Here is a 19,661-nt window from a genome sequence, read left to right on the forward strand (position 1 = left end):
TTGAACCCATGCAGCTCAGCTTCAATTTGTAGCTTTGTAGCTTTTGCAGCAGCTATACAAACGTCGGATGCATCTTGGCATCGCTATACGTGCTTCCATTAACAACAAATGGTAGACTGTATCTTTGCATCTGCCCGTGTGAACGCACCATATACGAGCACATTCAACCCTGCATCTATATATGGACATGTCCTGTTAAACTATGAGTCAACAGGACCTTTGGTCAAAAACAGATGAACCCACTATAAGAACCTGAGGCAGATTCTACAAATGCCTTCTAAACCAGTAGTTCTCACACTTCTTCCCTCCAAAAGGATATGTATTTTCAGACTCCCATCTGGAAAATGCTATGTGCCAGGGAGGAGGGACCCCCAGAAGAGAAGAATTGTGTTAAAACTTTCAAGATGCTTCAATAGTGTTCAAAAGTAGCAGATTATTGTTATAAGTTATGCGCTGTGAGCTTAATACAACTGTTCAGTATATGTAGGGTTTAGTGTTTAGGGCTCCATCTCTTATCCACTCTTATCCCTTATCCCTAAACTTATTGCCATTTTTACTATTTTGAAAAACATTTTAAAATAGTTCAACTAACCCGATCTACATCGAGACTTTGTGAGCTTGTAGATCGGCTATTTAAAACTATTTTAAATGGGTTTTTTTTTTTATAGTAAAAAATGGCAAATAAGTTTAGGGATAAGGGTTAAGGGGTAGCCCTTAGTATGGGGTTAGGGTACCCTATGTGTTGCCCTATGTGTCTCAGAACTGTAGGGTTTATGATGGGGTTAAGGTACCTTTTTGCCCTGCGTGTCTCCACTGTAGACCTGTTCAGCGTATAGAGTTTATAATGGGGCCAGGGTTAGGGTATACCTTTTTGCCCTGCGTGTCTCCACTGTAGACCTGTTCAGCGTATAGAGTATATAATGGGGCCAGGGTTAGGGTATACCTTTTTGCCCTGCGTGTCTCCGCTGTAGAACTGCTGGGCCTTGGTCTTGCCCTGCACCACTGGGTCCACAGCCTCCAGGTGTGACGGGTTGGCCATGAGTGACAGCGCGATGTTCCTGTCCGTCTCACGGTTGATCCTCTGGTGGAACATTCCCAGATGGTACTTCACGTCCCCGGAGCCCTAGCAGCAACCAAGATCACATCGACACAATGCAATGCTTGTTAGTCTTCACAGCGACTTATAGAACACTAAACTTCACTTTTGTCAGACCATCACTAAACCTGGTTATATTTTAGTATATATATTTTTTTTAAATATTTTAATATTCTGTGAAGTTATATTAATAATTTCACCCCCCTCCGTACTGAAGGATTGCACAGTATTAATGGCTCGTACACACTACACAATATTTGCTCCGATTATGCTTTCGGGGACCATTTTTGGCGCTCTCCGATAAAACGCAGAGGTTTTGCTCGCTGTGTGTGAAAGGCTCTGCGAGAAGATAAAAGCCGATAAAAGTGCTCGCGGACGTCTTTCCGACCGTTTCTGAATATCATCGCTTGTATCACACAACTTATTCTCCTCTGTGTCAGGATATAAAAAATGCGATAAAGAAGTATTGGTACATATTATTGAGTGATCCTCATGTGGGGCATGTACAAAGAGCCTCCCATTTTTGCACATAAACGTGCTAAGAATGTAAGAGACTCTGTAGTGAGAGCAGACTGTTATGTTCCTCCATCCCACGTTATGTCAGAATTACCTACGGGTAACTTTCCATGCAATAATTGTGTTCATTGCAATGCAATGATCAGTTTTTACATCCACATTCAGGTAAAAAGATTGATATCAAGAGTATTATAACCTGCAAGACAAAATGTGTGGTTTACCTGTTGAAGTGCCCTTGTGGACTTTGTTATGTAGGCAAAACTAAAACAGAATTAAAAGTGAGGATTACAGAACATAAGAGCAATATTAGAAACGGGGATGAAAAATCTCCTGTGGCTAGACACTTTAACGAGGTGGGACATAAAGTGTGCTCTCTTAGATTCCAGGGTATAGAGGCTGTTCAGCCCTTAAAAAGAGGAGGGGACCGTGAGAAACTGCTGTTACAGAGAGAAGAGTGGTATACACACCTTACAAACTGCTGTTACAGAGAGAAGAGTGGTATATACACACCTTACAAACTGCTGTTACAGAGAGAAGCGTGGTCTATACACACCTTACAAACTGCTGTTACAGAGAGAAGCGTGGTCTATACACACCTTACAAACTGAACACCCGAAAGGGCTCAATGAGGAATTACTACTAGGATGTTTTTTTATAATACCTTTTATCTTTCAGAGAATGGTGTAAAATCTGTTTTTATAGAGGGGTCTTAGAGACCTGCACAGGTCAGATTTGTGGTTTATAATGTTGGACCGTTTAGTGCAACACACCCAGGTCCCCTTTATAAGTGACACAGAAACATTGTTGTCTAGATTAGAGTTGAAGAAGAAAGAAACGTCTATTGGTCTGTTGTTATACCTGCTGGGGGAAAATGGAAATAAAACAATACTTCATTACGTGGAATTATTCAACTGAGTGCTTGCTCTCGCTTTCTTCTTGATATTAATCTTGTACTCATCTCTAGGGCCCCAAATAACACGAAAGCATGAGTGTCTATTTCAAACACAAAGTGTTTTGTGACTGGGGGGGGGGGGGGGGGGGGGGGGTCATATTTTGATTACCGTTTGATTAATTTCAATTGAATTGCCAAAGTTAAAACCTTGGTGAGCATACAGACCCTCACAATAGATTAAATTAAATTTGTCTCATCTTTTTATTTGTAAATCCATGTAATTCACATGTATATCTTTTGTTTTTATTTTCCTGATCTTTTCTCTTGATGTACTGTGATGTTTTTTTCTATATGATATTGTATTGTTGTATTGTTTTGTAATACTCGACGACACTGAAAATGAGTTTTATTACTCAGTGTGATTTCGAGAATAAACTAAACTTGAATGAAAGAAACAATACTTTTCTTAATAAAAATGCGAGTGTATTGTTTATTCCATTATAGATTATGCATAATTATGATCATGGGGGGGGGGGGGGGTGAAAATTACAAAAATATAATTGTCCAGGTGAAAATCACCCGGGTTTAGTGTTCTAGGGCTAAGCAGTTCCTATACCTCATCAGTAGCCTCTAGATGGGGATCAAACTGGCAGAAGATCTGATCCAGTTCCTTGCGCACCACGTTGGCCAAGACGTTCAGTCGACCCCTGCATGGTGGAAGATGGTGGTACAGGACAATAGGCAACATGAAGATGGTGGTAGGACAATAAACAACATGAAGATGTTGGTATAGGACAATAAACAACATGAAGATGGTGGTAGGATAATAGGCAACATGAAGATGGTGGTATAGGACAATAGGCAACATGAAGATGGTGGTAGGATAATAGGCAACATGAAGATGGTGGTATAGGACAATAAACAACATGAAGATGGTGGTATAGGACAATAGACAACATGAAGATGGTGGTAGGATAATAGGCAACATGAAGATGGTGGTATAGGACAATAGACAACATGAAGATGGTGGTATAGGACAATAGACAACATGAAGATGGCGGTATAGGACAATAAACAACATGAAGATGGTGGTATAGGACAATAGACAACATGAATATGGTGGTATAGGACAATAAACAACATGAAGATGGTGGTATAGGACAATAAACAACATGAAGATGGTGGTATAGGACAATAGACAACATGAAGATGGTGGTAGGATAATAGGCAACATGAAGATGGTGGTATAGGACAATAGACAACATGAAGATGGTGGTATAGGACAATAGACAACATGAAGATGGCGGTATAGGACAATAAACAACATGAAGATGGTGGTAGGACAATAGGCAACATGAATATGGTGGTATAGGACAATAAACAACATGAAGATGGTGGTATAGGACAATAGACAACATAATATGGTGGTATAGGACAATAGACAACATGAAGATGGTGGTATAGGACAATAGACAACATGAATATGGTGGTATAGGACAATAGGCAACATGAAGATGGTGGTAGGACAATAGGCAACATGAAGATGGTGGTATAGGACAATAGACAACATGAAGATGGCGGTAGGACAATAGACAACATGAAGATGGTGGTAGGACAATAGGCAACATGAAGATGGCGGTAGGACAATAGATGTATCAATACAACACGGGCAACAAGAAGCAAACATTAAGATATTCATACAAAAGCATGTCTGTACTCTGTACCGAGACTATAAAACAAAACAAAAAATACAGCCACAGAAATGTGTGGACGTGTGCTCCCATGTCTGTGAAGAAAATGGTGGAGAAAGAATGGGTGGGATTTCTATTCATGAAACTTGGTTGTAACGTCCGGACAGTGGGCTGCTCCCGAAACATGATTAGCACTTGTGTGTAAAAGGTCACAATCAATGGTAAAAAAAAATCGCCTGTTCAGCAGTCTAGGCACCTTGGCTGGTAATCCAGTCTGGCAGTGTGCCGCGGGTTCGACTCCCGATCCCAACGGCCTTTACTGCATGTCTTCCCCCCCCCCCCCCATCTCTCTCCCCATTTCCTGTCAGCCTACTGTCTGTCCCTCCATAAAATATATAAAATAAAGGCGAAAGCCACAAAAAAACATTAAAAAATAAAATAAAATAAAAGAATAACAATCTGTCATATCTCAGGAAAGCAAAGACAAAGAATAAGAGATGTTGATGCATTTAGAATGGTGATGGGTTGCACATCCGGGAGCATCCGTTTTATTAACCAATAATGATTAACAATCGAGAAATCTGTGTCATTTTAGATTTTTGAGTAGGCTCTTAATCGCCTTCGATGCCCACACTGTTGGACTTACCGATGAGGCATGCCCATGATAACGCCCTCGATGCCCACAGAGCTGGACTTGTCAATGATCATCTTCAGAGCGGGGATGAGAACCTCGCAGCCCTCCAGACCAAAACGCTTCTCTGAGGACCACTTCCTGGCCAGGAAATCCTCAAACCTGCTTACACGTTAAGAACAAGGTGGACTGAATTAGGTCTCGAACCTGCGCACACGCACGCGCACGCACACGCACACGCACACACACACACACACACACACACACACACACACACACACACACACACACACACACACACACACACACACACACACACACACACACACACACACACACACACACACACACACACACACACACACACACTCTCTTCCCCCCCAGTGGGCCAAGGAAAAACCTCTGCCATAAATCTTTAGAATTGGTCTCATGGTAGTGTTATAACAGGCTCCTTTCACACCTATAACTCTTGAACTGTGGGTCGTACAATTATAATATTCTTTTCACTGGATTTCTTGGATCATCATGACGCAACTGACACATGAACGATGTGAGTTTCATAACAGAATAGAGTAGACTTCCTTAAAAGATGAGGTTTGTTTCATACATAATGCATCAGTAAAAAATACTTTCAGAAGAATTACGGTAAATATGAATACTGCCGTTTTAATAACAGTCTGTGTACAATGGAAGCCCTCCCTGAGCCCCCCCTTGTGATTGAGGGGTCATGAGGTCAGTACAGCTGTGGACCCTGATCTCGTTGTCCTCTGTAAATGCTACTGAACTTCTGCTTCTGTTTTGACCGGTGTTTTTAATTGGTCCATCAACCAGCGTAACGTTTTGAGTGGTGTTTTTTTAATTGGTCTATCAACCAGTGTAAAGTACACTACCTACCAACATGCTTTAACCATATAGTAGTGTACTACTACTTTGCTGGCTGGTGTCCCCCCAGGGCTTTATTCTAGGTCTTCTCATTTTCTCACTCTACTACAGCGTACAGTAAACCAAATCTCTCTGCTGCTAATAGCCGATCTAGTTGCGCTATTTCTACCGAATGTTTGCCCCAGAATAAGGTTCCATGTGGATATAAATCTCCAGTGATAATTCCTGTGCCTAAAGAAGAACATTGTAGGCTGTTTAATTGACTACAGGTCCGTCGTCTTAACATCTGTTGTACTGAAAGTGTTTGAGCGTGCAGACAGTACTGTAGGTGAACATGTGTCCTGCTGCGCTGTTTGCACACAGGGCCAATAGGTCAGTGGATAACGCTGTATGTGTCTGCCTCCATACTGCATCCTGGCAGCCTCTCTAGACGCACTATAGCCTGCCACCCAGCCAGTGTGATGTCTGGTCTAGAGGGGCCGATTCAAATTTTGCCGGCCGGTAAAAAAACAAAACGCCTGCAGTCCCCGACTAGAGCAGTGGTTTTGAGGGGGTTCCAGGTGGTCCCCGGCTAAATGATGGAGATTTGGTAACCAAACTGACCCTCATAGATCTTTAACTCTTGCCTCGATTTGGTTTCATTTTACGCTCTCAAGAGAAAAAATATTGTAAAACACCGGCATTACTTAATGTCTACATAATGAGAGTATGTAGAAGAATTGTTATTTTTGCCTGTTGTCTCTCCTATGATAGCTGTGACTTTATAGCTCTAACTGTGACTCGACGGCGAGGGTGGTCCCTTTTATAAAACTAGACCTGTACGTGCCCGTCGGCCATCGGCCTACTTGAGAATTATGCAACTTGGGAACCTAATAATACCCGTTGTCAACTTGTCATAGCAATGTGTCCCACATGGTGATCTCTGTATCTGTCAGTCTGCCTGTGTCTGAAGAGTGCAAACTGACTGTGAAAAGTGGACTGGTTAACCCATTCAGGCCTAAATCCGAATCCGAAAAAGCCTTTAAAACCTATGGCCGATTTGAAAAATACCCCTAAAACCTGACTTTTTCTGGAATTTTTCACAGAAGGAACAACGTTTACTAAAACATTTATTTCTCAGCCTCTGTGGCAGATAGAAACACAATTCCAACACTATTTGATAGCTTACACCTTTGGCTTTCATGGTAAATTACTTGTTTTGGTCAAAACCTTTATAAAAAAATCAGAAAAATGTTCTAATTCAGAAATTATAATAAAACTAGTAAAACGCCTACTAAAAACAAGAATTTCTGTCATTTCTCAGCCTCTGTAGCATATAGAAACACAATTCCAACACTATTTGATAGCTTACAGCTTTGGCTTTCATAGACAATTAGTTATCTTGGTCCAAGTCTTATTACAAAATCTACAAACTTTGAAAATGCCATAAAACTAATAAAATGTCTACCAAAAATGAACTTTTCAGCCTCTATAGCAGATAGGAACTAAATGTAAAAAAGTATTTGAGATCTTACACCATAGGCTTTGATAAACAACTTTTATTTGTGCAAAAAATGTAGAAAATACAGTGTGAACATTTCTCTGTTGAAACTGTCACAAGCAGCACTATTTCAAATAATAATAAAATATAAAATATAAAACAATTGTTCAATAAAAAAAGATAAAGTGCCTGTCATTGTTCAATAAAAAAGTGTGAACATTCCTCCGTGGAAACAGTTCACAAGCAGCACTATATATAAAAAAAGAGAATAAAAAAAAAAGTGTCTGTTATTGTTCAATAAAAAAGTGTGAACATTCCTCCGTGGAAACAGTTCACAAGCAGCACAAACAGTTAGTAGCTGGCAAGGTCTTTATGAGTCACAGTTTGTACCGTTCAGCTGTCACTCACAACTGCGGATATGCTTGCCAAAGCACTGTGTGCACACGTTCACCTGACACTGTAGACAGCCGGAAGTGACACTTCTTGCACGGGCCGAAGTGCCACTCTTCTCCTCCAAGCACACTGTGCAACCCCTCCTCTTCTCAGTGAGCTTGGGGATAAGGTCATGCTCAGATCTGCCTGCTGAAGGAGACGCAGATGCAGACGCAGACGCAGACGAAGGAGCAGGAGAAGAAGTGGAAGGAGAAGAAGCCGGTGTGGATCGTGGGGTCTGACGGGCCGGTCTGGGGCGGGTGTGAGGATCAGCCACTGGATTGACCAGCTCCTGTGCCAGGTCCTCCACCCAGTCTTTGTAGCCAGGGTACTTCTTCTTGAAGTCCCTTCCTCCAACAGACTTCGCAGCAATGAACGCGTTGTGGCAGGACGTACTCAGAAAGAAGAAGAAGACCCTCCTCCACCACTTCTTGGAACGATGATGGAACTGGTAGTACCCAGTCATCTGGTCCATCAGATCCACACCTGGTAAAAAAAACACATGACACTCAAGTTTACACACTTGTTTACACTCAAAGGACCACAAGGAAATGAGCTCTCCAGCTTTTGTTTGCTTTGAAATATACTGCATCAGATACATGATCATAATATATATGTTTTCTTTGTCAATAAAATCAAACAAACCTTTCATGTATTTCTGATAGTCGGAGAGGCTTGCTGGCACCGTCACCTCCGATTGACGGACTGCGCCCTCCCTCCTCCTGTTCACCGTCCCTGTCGCCTTGGGGTCGTGGTAGTTGGACAGCACCATGACCACCTTGGTGTCCTTCCAAACGCAGAACGTGAGCTCATTGTTTTGAGCCACTTTGTAGTCATGCTTCTTCATCGGGGCTTTCTTGCTCAGCGTCTGGGCCTTTGGGAGTCCTTTCCGGTTGGCACGAACAGTTCCGCAGCCGTAGAGTCCATGGAGCTTCATGTCTAGCAACAAGTCCACCCCAGTGTAGAAGTTGTCCATGAACACAGCCAGGTTGGAAAATTGGAACGGTTTGGCTAGCTCCATCACCACACGTTGGGAGAGACCCTTCTCATGCGTTGTTGCCTCACGCCCTGTGTAGACCTGAAAGATTGCAAGAAAAACAAGTCTGAGGAAGAGCTTTGGTGTTTGAAATTTCACTCAACTCTTACAATAAATATTTGCAAATGATAGCTACTTGGTGTGCGTTATTCTCTTACCTGGAAGTTGATGCAATAGCCTGTGGAGCTCTCTGCCATGACCCAGACCTTCACTCCCCATTTCACAGGTTTCAAGGGGAGATATTGTCTGAAACCCAGACGTCCCTTGAACTTCACCATGCTCTCGTCCACTGTAACAAATCCATTGACTTGGTACAGTGCTTGGAATCGAGCGATGAGGAAATCCAGGAACCATCTCAGCTTCCACAGTTTGTCCTCCCGATTCAGATCAACTGCCTCGTTATCCTGGAGGTGTAGATAGCTGGAAATTCACATAGATGTTAGTCACTTACATTGTTTATGCTTTTTTTATAGTAATGTTTATACTTTTTACATTGTTCATGCTTTTTTTGTATAGTAATGTTTATACTTTATTATAATACTTTTTTATTCAGTAATAACATACAATATACACTACAGTATTATATGTATATTATTCAGTAATAACATACAATTTACACTACAGTATTATTATACTTTTTATATGTATATTATTCAGTAATAACAATACTTTTCGCTGTGCTGTAATTGTACTATACATTGACAATAAATTGAATCTCACAATATACACTGCAGTATTCCAGGTGAATTGCCATTATACTTATCAACTTTCATTATGCATTAGTTATGTATTTATCATCATAAGACATACACTTTCTATTTTGCTTATGCTTATATTTTACTTTAGACTACTACTATTTGTATCAATGACTGAATAACACTTCTTATCAAAGCCATCTCAATAAAGTAAACTGTTGAAATGGAAAAGGTACATTCTAAATGGCGACTGCCTCAGTCGATGGGGGTTGGGGTCTTTCCATTGTTCCAATGGACTAAACAAAGGACAGGCATAGCGGCCATTTTGAGCGTACTTTTTCCTCACAGCGTCAACATAAATTATTACCCTCAGTATCACTCAACATTATATAGCGTGTATATTTCAATATAGTGTATTGTGTAAAGTGCAAATGTGTTTATTTATTTATATAATACTAGATAATAATAGTTCAGAAATAGCACTGTGCAATGCAAACTAATAGGCGAGTGCGCTCCGGTGCGTTATTTCCGAACGTACCCATAATAAGACATTATGATAGTAATAGCAATTATAGTTAGTAAATTAATTAACTATTAGTTTGCATTGCACAGTGCTATTTCTGAACGCGCCCTATAATTATCATCATACTCAGTTTGTATTAGTGTTGTTATTACCTCCAAATGGCGTTGAATCTGTCCCGGGACATCACTTTGAAGAAGGTGGTCTGGAACAATTGCTTTGTTTGTCGCCAGTAATCTCTACGGACTGGTAGCCGCATGATGCCCATAGCGATGCAAAGGCCGATGAAAGTTCTCATTTCAGTCAAAGTAACTGACTTCCATCTGCCCATTTTGGACTGGGGTGATGGATCTGGTCTGGCGTCTCTGGACTGTCTAGCGAATGTGTTCGTCTCTGTAATGAGATGCGACCACAATCCGTCTGTGAAAATGTGTCCAAAGACTTCTCCTGGTGTTGCGTCTGGTGCGATATCAATTTTCACCCCTGGTGTGTGGATGAAATCTTTTTTTCCCGTTGGTTGGAAGTGGGATTCGTCTGCTACCCAGTCTGAATGGAACCCACGGAAAGATGCATCATCTTCGTCGCCGGAATCGTCGTCGTCGCTAAACATATCCCGCATCCATTGAGCCCTATCTAAAGGTTCGGACGGAGGCAAATAATCTGGATCGTTAGCAATGTTATCATTGTCCTCGTCTCTGCTACTGTAGTCATCACAGATATCACTCCCATCGCTCAATGCATCCTCGGTTTCGCCACTACGCTGTGCTCTTGCTGCTTCTGCCATGTTTTGTCAAAAAAAAACTCGCACTGAAATCTCCGACAAATAAAGTTGCTTTCATACAAAAAAAACGTCCCAAAAAAATCCCACAATGCATTGCGATATCCAGGAACGCATACGTCATCGACTCATGATCCATTTCATTGGCCATGAGACCGGAAAGGGTAAAACTACAGGAAAACCCGAATTCGGGTGCCCGGCCTGAAGGGGTAAGATACAAAATGGAGTCCCCGTTCTTAAAGGGATAGTTACAATGTAGAGTGCCCGTCTAGAATGGGTTAAGTAATCAATTCGCGGGTGTGGGGTTCCCATGGCAATCAATTGGCTGAGGCAGAGGTTGGAAATTGCACAGGTGAGGGGACTTTGGCTCATTAGGCCCACTGGCAGAGCCTGAGCAGAGCCTTTTGTGGTGCTTCTGGAGAACCGTGGGTACGACCGACTCGATACCGGGCACTGCACTCCCTGTGGGGGTGTGGAACGCGTGTGTCAAATATGAAGTCGGTGGAGCAATCGGTTCTTGAGTTACGTGCATTACAACCGCACACACACACACACACGCAGACACGCAGAGATGTGGCGCATTAGTAATAGTAGGATGCCAGTAATTAGATGATTGGTTCTGACCGTGTGGACCTGACCAGGCGGGCCAGCAGCCTTCTCTTCTCAGCGTTGGTGAGCTGCTTGATGCCAGGCGTCTCAAACTTCTGCCGAATCCACTGGCACTGCTCCACGTTGTTGATGAACATGAACTCCACGCCGATGGGTCCGCAGTACGCCGCCTGAGTGGGAGGAAAACACTACATCAGTGAGTGGAAAGTATAACCAAGTACTTTACTTTTACATTTTTGCCTAAGTCCCAGATGGCCTAAAGGACAACATTGAATGAGCTATTCGTTTATAATGCATCCAGCACCACTAGTATCATTTTTTACGGGTTCTTGGCGTCTCCGTCGCCTGGAAACACTTTGCTTCCGCGTTGTTGTGACTACATTGAATATTCTCCCTCCGTCCACACTAGCTTTAGCGACAATCTTTAGTTTTTTTCTATTGAAGCTCGGGACTGAGGTGATCATACAGCACATCAATGTTTTAGGAGCTCAATAAAAAGAATCCCCACGACCTTGCGGTATACTGTATCAGCGCTTCTGATGAAAGTGAAAGTATAGCTACCGGCTGCCCCAGAAATGATTGATTGTCACTTCCGGTACACCAAATCAGCTGGTGACTCTTCAAAATAAGGGCTTACGGCTTTCACGCGCGTGCACGCACGCACACGCTACCTCTAGTTGGCGTATGATGTCTCCCAGGGGCAGAGTGGGCTCCTGTCCTCCGATGAAGGTAGTGAGAGGCAGCTGGAAGGTCTTGTCCAAGTCGCTCTCATCAAGACCGTAGAGCCCTGGTTGGACAGTGGTGGGAAAAGTACTCCTAAATAAAAGTACCAATACACTGCAATATAGATTAACTCCGTTAACAAGTAAAAGTATGGACACATAAGGTATTCTTTCCCCTAATATTTATGTGCCAAGGCAGCGCAGCGCAGCACTTGCCTGGCTCGCAGCGCAGCACTTCCACCAGCTCTTATGGGAGTAATCGATGCCTCCCGAGTATTACTGAGGGAACTAAATTATCTCCTGCTGAGTGAGCCAGTGCATGTGTCCAGTGGACTGTATGGAGACTAATGTTGAGCCCAGAGGGACTTTTAAACTGAATTTACAACATAAAGCAAGCATGCACCAATGTACATTTCAAGCTATGTATCTACACAGTACTCATGGACACGCAATCATTCCTGGGATTCCTTCAAAATAGGAGCTCTGGGGTGCCGGGAAAACATGGCCGCTTTTACTCTGAACCCCCCCCACCCAAAAAAAACGGAGAAATATTTTGCTAGCTTACCTTGCTCTCGATTCTGTTCTATATCGCTAAAAGTTCCAAAGCGTTCATATTTTGAACGAGAGACGGATGAGAAGTCAGAAATGAAGCGCTTAGTATATCCATCAGATCAAAACCACGGAGAGCGCCCTGGATTAGGAGATATGAGGCATTCTTTCTGCCGCGCTAATATGAATGAAGAGCGAAGCGTACGGTGGCCTTAGAGGCTCACTCAAAAATACAGGTTCCGTCCTATGGAACCTGTGGACTAAATGGTTCACGTGGCAAGCAGAGCTTTTAAAAATCCTGCCGCCTACCGGCATAAAGTGTATGGATCACAGATGGACTTTGGGGGTCAGCGTTACCAACCGACATTTTCCTGATCGCGCAATTCAGTTGTGCTTGTCAGCTACAGCCTGTAATCATCGGGAAATGCTGAATAAACTATAATGGATTTAGAATGGGAGCTTAACATGAACCCTATTGTTTTATTGTAAGATGTGGCATAAAACTTCCCAATTTGTTCTCTCTCCCACCGTGTGAGAGCTCACGCTGCGAAGCCAGCCTACGTAAATGCATACTCTCCTCCACTAGTGCAAAGGCTGCACACACACACACACACACACACACACACACACACACACCTTGTCTCACCTGTCACCCTCACCACAGAACCGCACCAGAAGTTCCCCTTTAATCTAATCATCTACTCTCCCTGATTACAAGTCGAAATGACTTCCAGAGCATGTTTTTCTCAAGACTTGTATTACATTGCGATGTTGCTTCTGAAACAAAACAGCATCCATATATGTACAGGTTATACCCTGCTGACCAACCCGAGCCCAACATGCACCTGAGAGGGAGCTGGTCAGGCTCAACGTGCCAAGGCAACATGAGAGGAGACAGGTGCAAAATCAAATTACCGACGCAAGCATGGACAGCTGGGCCCGAGAACAGAGCCCCGGCGACTCACCTGACCAAATATGGTGCTACCGCGAGCGTCATTAGCTTTCATTAGGGAGCTTATAGCCCTGGTGTTGACAATACATAACACCAGACCATGTCCTGCACTGACACGCACTGATCTTTAGATAGCTAACAACCGGCCGCAGCGACCTGCAGATACAAGTCTCTCTCTCCCTCTCTGTTTAGTAGCTATTACTCTAGCCTTCGATCGGTAGCGTTATCCCGCGACCCTCAGTGCGCTAAATGAAATGGAGAATGACAGCGGTGAGGTCTGAGATGAATGGCCACCATTAGGGGCTGAGCCAATCTGCACCCGTATCATATGGGCTAGACTAGGGTCTGGTGCTGCACACACAGCTGATACCTATTATACGTGTATATATATATATATATATATATATATATATATATATATATATATACACTCCTATATAAACCAGCATCTGGTTAGCCTCAAAATGCCTGCCTATCTGTCTGAGAGGATGTATAACACGCCTGTCAAATCATTGGGTCCAATTGGTTTAATTTGCACCCCTTCAGTGTTATAGTAAATTAACATTCAGGATTTTACCGTGTGCAACTGTGTGCGTGCACGCGCGCGTGTGTGTGTATTGGTTGCCAATTGCCATAAAACTTTCAGGCCTTTGCACTGGCGCCACCGTAACATAAATTTAGAATGCAACAGTTACAAGCTGCCAATAAAATATTGTTATGGCAAAACCAAATAAAATGTGCAACGGAGATCTGGATTGTAAATATGGACAGAGAATGGCACGATAACATGACACCCTTAACCCATTCTGGACGGAGGAACCCCTTTTGGTGTTTCAAGCATTATGTTATACTTTAGCTATTAAAAATTAGCAGATCTACAAGCTCATAGCGTGGCACCAATTGCCGTGCTACGAGCTTGTAGGTCTGCTATTCTTGAAAAATCGTGAAAATGTAGTGCAAATCTTTGAATATATTCATTCACGGTGAGCGTTTTAAACTCAAATCTTTGCTTCTGGGGGGGTCCCTGGAACTACATATTTTGAGATGGGGGTCGGCGGCCAATTACATAAAAATGTTGGGGTCCTTGACATGAAATATTGAGAACCACTGATATAGAAACACAAGGTTTTTCAGAAAATTGTCAGGTCTAAATGGGTTAAAAGTCAAACGTACTTCGAGTTAATTATATGGAAGGAACCTCCTCTATACAGGGTAAGCTCATCTCCATACACATACACGCTGCCTGTGTGTGCAAACAAAGCTGTGCGCCTTGGGATAGGTATGGAATTAATGTTTAAAATGATGCACAGCTCATTCCCATGAGGTGTGCACATACAACAATAAAGGCAAGGTGAAAGCCAAGGCCTGTAGGAGTTAACGCTCACACTATGTAAACAACATGTATAATTAACATTGGTTTGATTAATTAAAAGGCAGCATTATGAAGACAAAACAACAACATTAAGTTGTAGGTCCTTTCTTTTGCACGATGAACACACATCCATCGTCTGTGAGCAGACAGAGAATATACCCACACAGTTTGTGGAGCGGTGGTGGAAAGTAACTATACTAAGTACTGTACTTAAATACAATTTTGAGGTATTAGTACTTTACTTGAGTATTTCCAATTTCCAGTACTTTTACTTCTACTCCACTACAGTACATCTCAGAGGGAACTATTGTACTGTTACTACACTACATTTAGTTACTTTCTAGATCTTAATTACAAAACATATCAACCACAGCCAGCCATATATACAGTACATCTTGGCATTTGAAAATAGCAGATCTACAATGAGTCACATTGTGAGCTTGTAGATAGCTTGAAATGGGACATTCTGCATAATGAATAGTACTGTCTACTTTTGGTATATTAAGTACATGTTGATACCAATATGTTTGTACTTTCTACATTGCAGTATTGACATACATTTACTTAAGTAAAACAATGTAGTACTTTTTCCACCACTGCTACCTACCCAGGTTGTGGAGGTCGGTGATGAGTTCAGAGGGAACGCAGGCGTTCAGGTCAGCTGCCAGGATCCCCAGAGGGTCCAGCTGAGCTGCGTGGTGACCACGGATCTACACACGCGCACACACACACACACACACACGCGCGCGCACACACACGCACGGTTAATTTTCTGACAGACAGACACAGACAGACAGACAGACAGACAGACAGACAGACAGACAGACAGACAGACAGACAGACAGACAGACAGACAGACGCGGTGGAGACAGTGATGTAAGCAGAGTGACACAAGGGCACATAACAGTGATGAGTTCATTCTATGGTTTTACAGTCAGTGCTAGGCCTATAAACAGAACACACTCAAGGAAAAGGTCGCCATTACCCAGAGAAGATGCCCCTTGGGGAGTGTAGCTTTATGTTTGTTCACTGAACACACACACACACACACACGCACAGTCGCACACACACAGGCATGTACTGTACGCAAAATATGCATGCATGCACACTTCACGCACACATAACACACGCGCACACACACACACACACACACACACACACACACACACACACACACACACACACTCCCAGAAGGCTTGCAACAAGCTGGGAATAAAGTGACGGGCTTTGCCAAAAGACAGAATTTAATAAATCCCTCGGATACTTCCACTAATTAATTAGAGGGCGAGGGGAAACGTTACCACCTGTTTTGTTTAAGTAGTCTCTTTGATCATTCTATTTTCAAAATGCACCCCGGCTAAGTAGGTTAGAGTTAATCTGCCAATTTGCATAACCTCACGCTGGTGTGGTGACAAACAAATCGTGGATTCCTTTTAATGCAGAGGAGCATATACAATATTCACACAGCCGTCTCCAGCTGCCAACTGCGAGAGCTCTCGACAAGTCAACTGCAACTTTGTCTGATACCGTTTCTGTTACAAGCCGTAGCCTACGTACTGTACTACTTACAGTATTTATATACAGAGCATTTGTCTGGGTAGATGACACCCTCCCTGATTTATATATTTATCCACCTTTATATGGCTTTAAATACTTAAACCCCAGCATCTTTATTCTGGGGAGACCTTTGCTGAAAGTAGCATAACTATACAAGCTCACAACATGTCAATAGACAGACACGTTGTGAGCGAAGATCCCGCTGTACACGACCGCACAAATGGTGTAGCGTACACAAATGTACTAAATGCGTTTATTAAACAAATGGACTGAATGTACTCCATTATAGATGCAGTAGGTAAGGGGGTCCATTTTGCTTCCTCGACCTCAATCATTTTGCTTGGGGACCCCTTGGAACCTCCTCAAGGACCCACGGGTGTCCCCAGACCTCATGTTGAGAACCAGTTCTGTAGGATGTGTACCTCTGCTTGTGCAGAGTGGATGGACTGCACAGCAAAATCCTCATTATTATTTTTATTATTATTATTATTATTATTATTATTTTAAGTTAAATTCAAATGAACAGGATTTTAACACCCATTAAAACCGGGTGTAATTTTAGATTTCTGCATTGGCTATTCAATTAAAAAAAAAAAAAAAAAAAAAAAAAAATCATGAATAAATATAAGACAAAAATGTAAAAAGAACCACCGCTCATCTGCTGAAAAAACTTAAGTGAGGTACTGGAGTCACAAAGGGATAATGGAAAAAATACACAGATTGTGCACAGATCTGAGTGAGCGGATTTGATAAGACAAATCTAAGAAGTCCCATAATGAGCTTGTAGATCAGCTATTTTCACTAGTTTGGGTCCCTGGGAAACGTCAAATTTCTCTTTTGGGTCACAGGGCAAAAACGTTTGGGAAGAACTGCATGGTCTAGGCAAGTGAGTCTACACATATGAACAGTACCTGATAGGCCCGTATGAGCGTGTGCACGGCCAGGTGGTCCTCCACCACCTTCTGGGCGGTGCCGGGGGTCCGGGACATGGCTCTGCCCTGCAGCAGGGTGGAGGGGGGGGGGCGTCTCTCGTCCGTCTGGCCGGCCGGAGCGGCAGCCTGGGCACTGCGGAATAACGTGTCCCAGGACTAGAACAGGAGAGGACACATGTAGTCAGTCATCAGACAGAGACACTTCCATCAGTTTACAGGACTAGAACAGGAGAGGACACATGTAGTCAGTCATCAGACAGAGACACTTCCATCAGTTTACAGGACTAGAACAGGAACTAAAGCCTGTACCTCTGGGGTGACATGTAGACAGGAGGAGCCGGGATTCGAACCGCCGACCCATGGATCATTGAACGACCTGCTCTACCTCCTGAGCCACAGTCGCCGGTTTGGACCCAAAACATAGAAAACAGCTCGAACCAATGGGCTCAACTCACAGGCTTGAGCAATGGAGTTAGTTTGTGATGCATAAAAGGACACTAGCTCTATTGGGGAGACTTGAAAACATAAGAGCAGCCCCATGTGCTGCAGCATTTTGGATCAGTTAAAAGGGCTTTGACACAGTGAGCATATACCGAGCGGACCAGCAAGGAGCAAGCATCCCGGCCGCACCACCGGCCACTGCTATGAGCTTTTAAGTGGCTGAGAGTTCTGACATTAGTGGATGACTTTGAACCACTTGAGGCCTATAGCAGGAGTAGACAACAGGCATAGGAGTAGGCATAGGCTATTATGTCCAAATAGAAACTACGGTGTCCCCACCTAGAGAATGTTTATTATACTTTTTTAGAATCTAAATTGATGTTAAAAACGGCGGACAAATGAATGGAGACTGGTGATGTGTATTGCACATAATGATGGTGCCGCCATCATTCACCTCATGCACATGGGTGGGGTCCTCCAGCCAGGCCAAGTACATCTCCTCCACGTAGCCGGAGCTGCTGGCCAGGGCAGAGGGGACGGCGGTGGCCCCAGAGGAGCAGCCAGCTCTCCTGACCAGGGCCGAAGGGACGGTGGCGGCCTCCGAGGAGCAGGCTCTCCTGGGGGGGTCAAATAACACCTGCCTGGTGGTGGTGGTGGGGACTAGCCCTCCTCCTCCTCCAGACCCTCGCAGCCACCCCAGGAGACCCCACGGACCTTGTAGGATGCCCACCCGCCGCAACTGACTCATGGCTGGGGAGGGGGGGGAGAGAGAGAGAGAGAGAGAGAGAGAGAGAGAGAGAGAGAGAGAGATAGATAGATAGATCTTTTACCAGCTGCATTATTATTATTGCACGCTCTGCTCGCGCACAAGTAGGCCATTCATGGCCAAGTTGGCAGCTCGACAGAGTGCATTTCTAGTTATTATTTAATATTATTAAACTGTCATTCTTCTGTTGAAAGTTGTTCCTACGTTTTCTGTGTATTTTCTCTTTTCTCTGCCGTTTATTATGAAGCTACCTGTCCTGTACTGCCACTGGGCTGTAGGCTACAGTAGACTACAGTACAGGCTACAGTAGCACTTGCCTATACCTACTGTAGTACAGATTCGTTGTTTTTGTATGGTTAAAAACAAACGCAATGTCGCAAGTAAAGAGAAGAGCGTCGCTAAACCGAACAAGGCTATACGGGACGGCCTGTCACCTGTGCAGTGCTCCCTGACAGTAGGAGGCTGCAAATAAAACGCGAAAATGGCCACGCTGCAGGATCTATTAAAGTTGACTTCCTCCTCCTCGCATAGTGAGATGCGTTCTCACCTTTTCCTGCAAGTGGATCGTTTCGTTAAAACAACAGCGCATCAGTACCTAAACATTTGCCATTTGATTCTGTCTGTTGAGGTGCACGCCCTCTGTAAACCGCTAATCCCTCAATGTCAACATTAAATCCTCATAATCTCCCTATAGCTGCTGCAAAAGTCCTGTGGTGTGTCCGTGTCGCTCCCCGGCGGAACAGCGAACGCGTGCTTTAAAGTTTAAAAATGTGACCTGACCTGGAAAATATTCTATTGTTTAGCGTACCTTTACCTCTGTTTTATGTACTTGTCATCGTGTCGGAGACTCGGGTGAGAAGAGGCCAGGGCAGGTGCAGTATTACAGTATGCAGCAGCCAGTGAAGGTGACTCGCATGCGTCCAAGAAAGAAAGTGAAGTGCACTGACTGACAACACGCCTCCCCCCTCCCCCCACCGAGTCAGGTGATGCTTGTGCTGCTGCCCAGCTGTAACTTTTTAGGTGCTGATGGACCTGGTTGTGTGTGTGTGTGTGTGTGTGTGTGTGTGTGTCAGTGGAGCCTGCCTGGCAAATGACATGGGGGGGTCCTTTTT

The 19,661-nt window shown here is 43.6% G+C and overlaps 1 protein-coding gene across 2 annotated transcripts in view; it reads right to left on the bottom strand.

Moving 5' to 3' along the window:
* Positions 1–18,418, bottom strand: part of ogdhl (oxoglutarate dehydrogenase L) — a 48,058-nt gene extending 29,640 nt beyond the window's left edge. The window contains exons 1-8 of one of the 2 annotated variants that reach the window (XM_080782836.1): positions 18,238–18,418; positions 17,322–17,498; positions 15,461–15,563; positions 11,930–12,045; positions 11,274–11,428; positions 4,842–4,988; positions 3,121–3,211; positions 944–1,123 (exon numbers count right to left, since the gene is read on the bottom strand). In XM_080782836.1, the coding sequence (XP_080638962.1) occupies positions 944–1,123; positions 3,121–3,211; positions 4,842–4,988; positions 11,274–11,428; positions 11,930–12,045; positions 15,461–15,563; positions 17,322–17,498; positions 18,238–18,279 (1,011 nt within the window). In that variant the 5' untranslated portion in view covers positions 18,280–18,418. The remainder of the gene's footprint in view (positions 1–943; positions 1,124–3,120; positions 3,212–4,841; positions 4,989–11,273; positions 11,429–11,929; positions 12,046–15,460; positions 15,564–17,321; positions 17,499–18,237) is intronic. The other variant, XM_080782837.1, reaches the window with a different exon arrangement.
* Positions 18,419–19,661: the final 1,243 nt, after the last annotated feature.

This window comes from Protomyctophum bolini (assembly GCF_963924005.1).
Source record: "Protomyctophum bolini genome assembly, chromosome: 14".
Classification (NCBI taxonomy): domain Eukaryota; kingdom Metazoa; phylum Chordata; class Actinopteri; order Myctophiformes; family Myctophidae; genus Protomyctophum; species Protomyctophum bolini.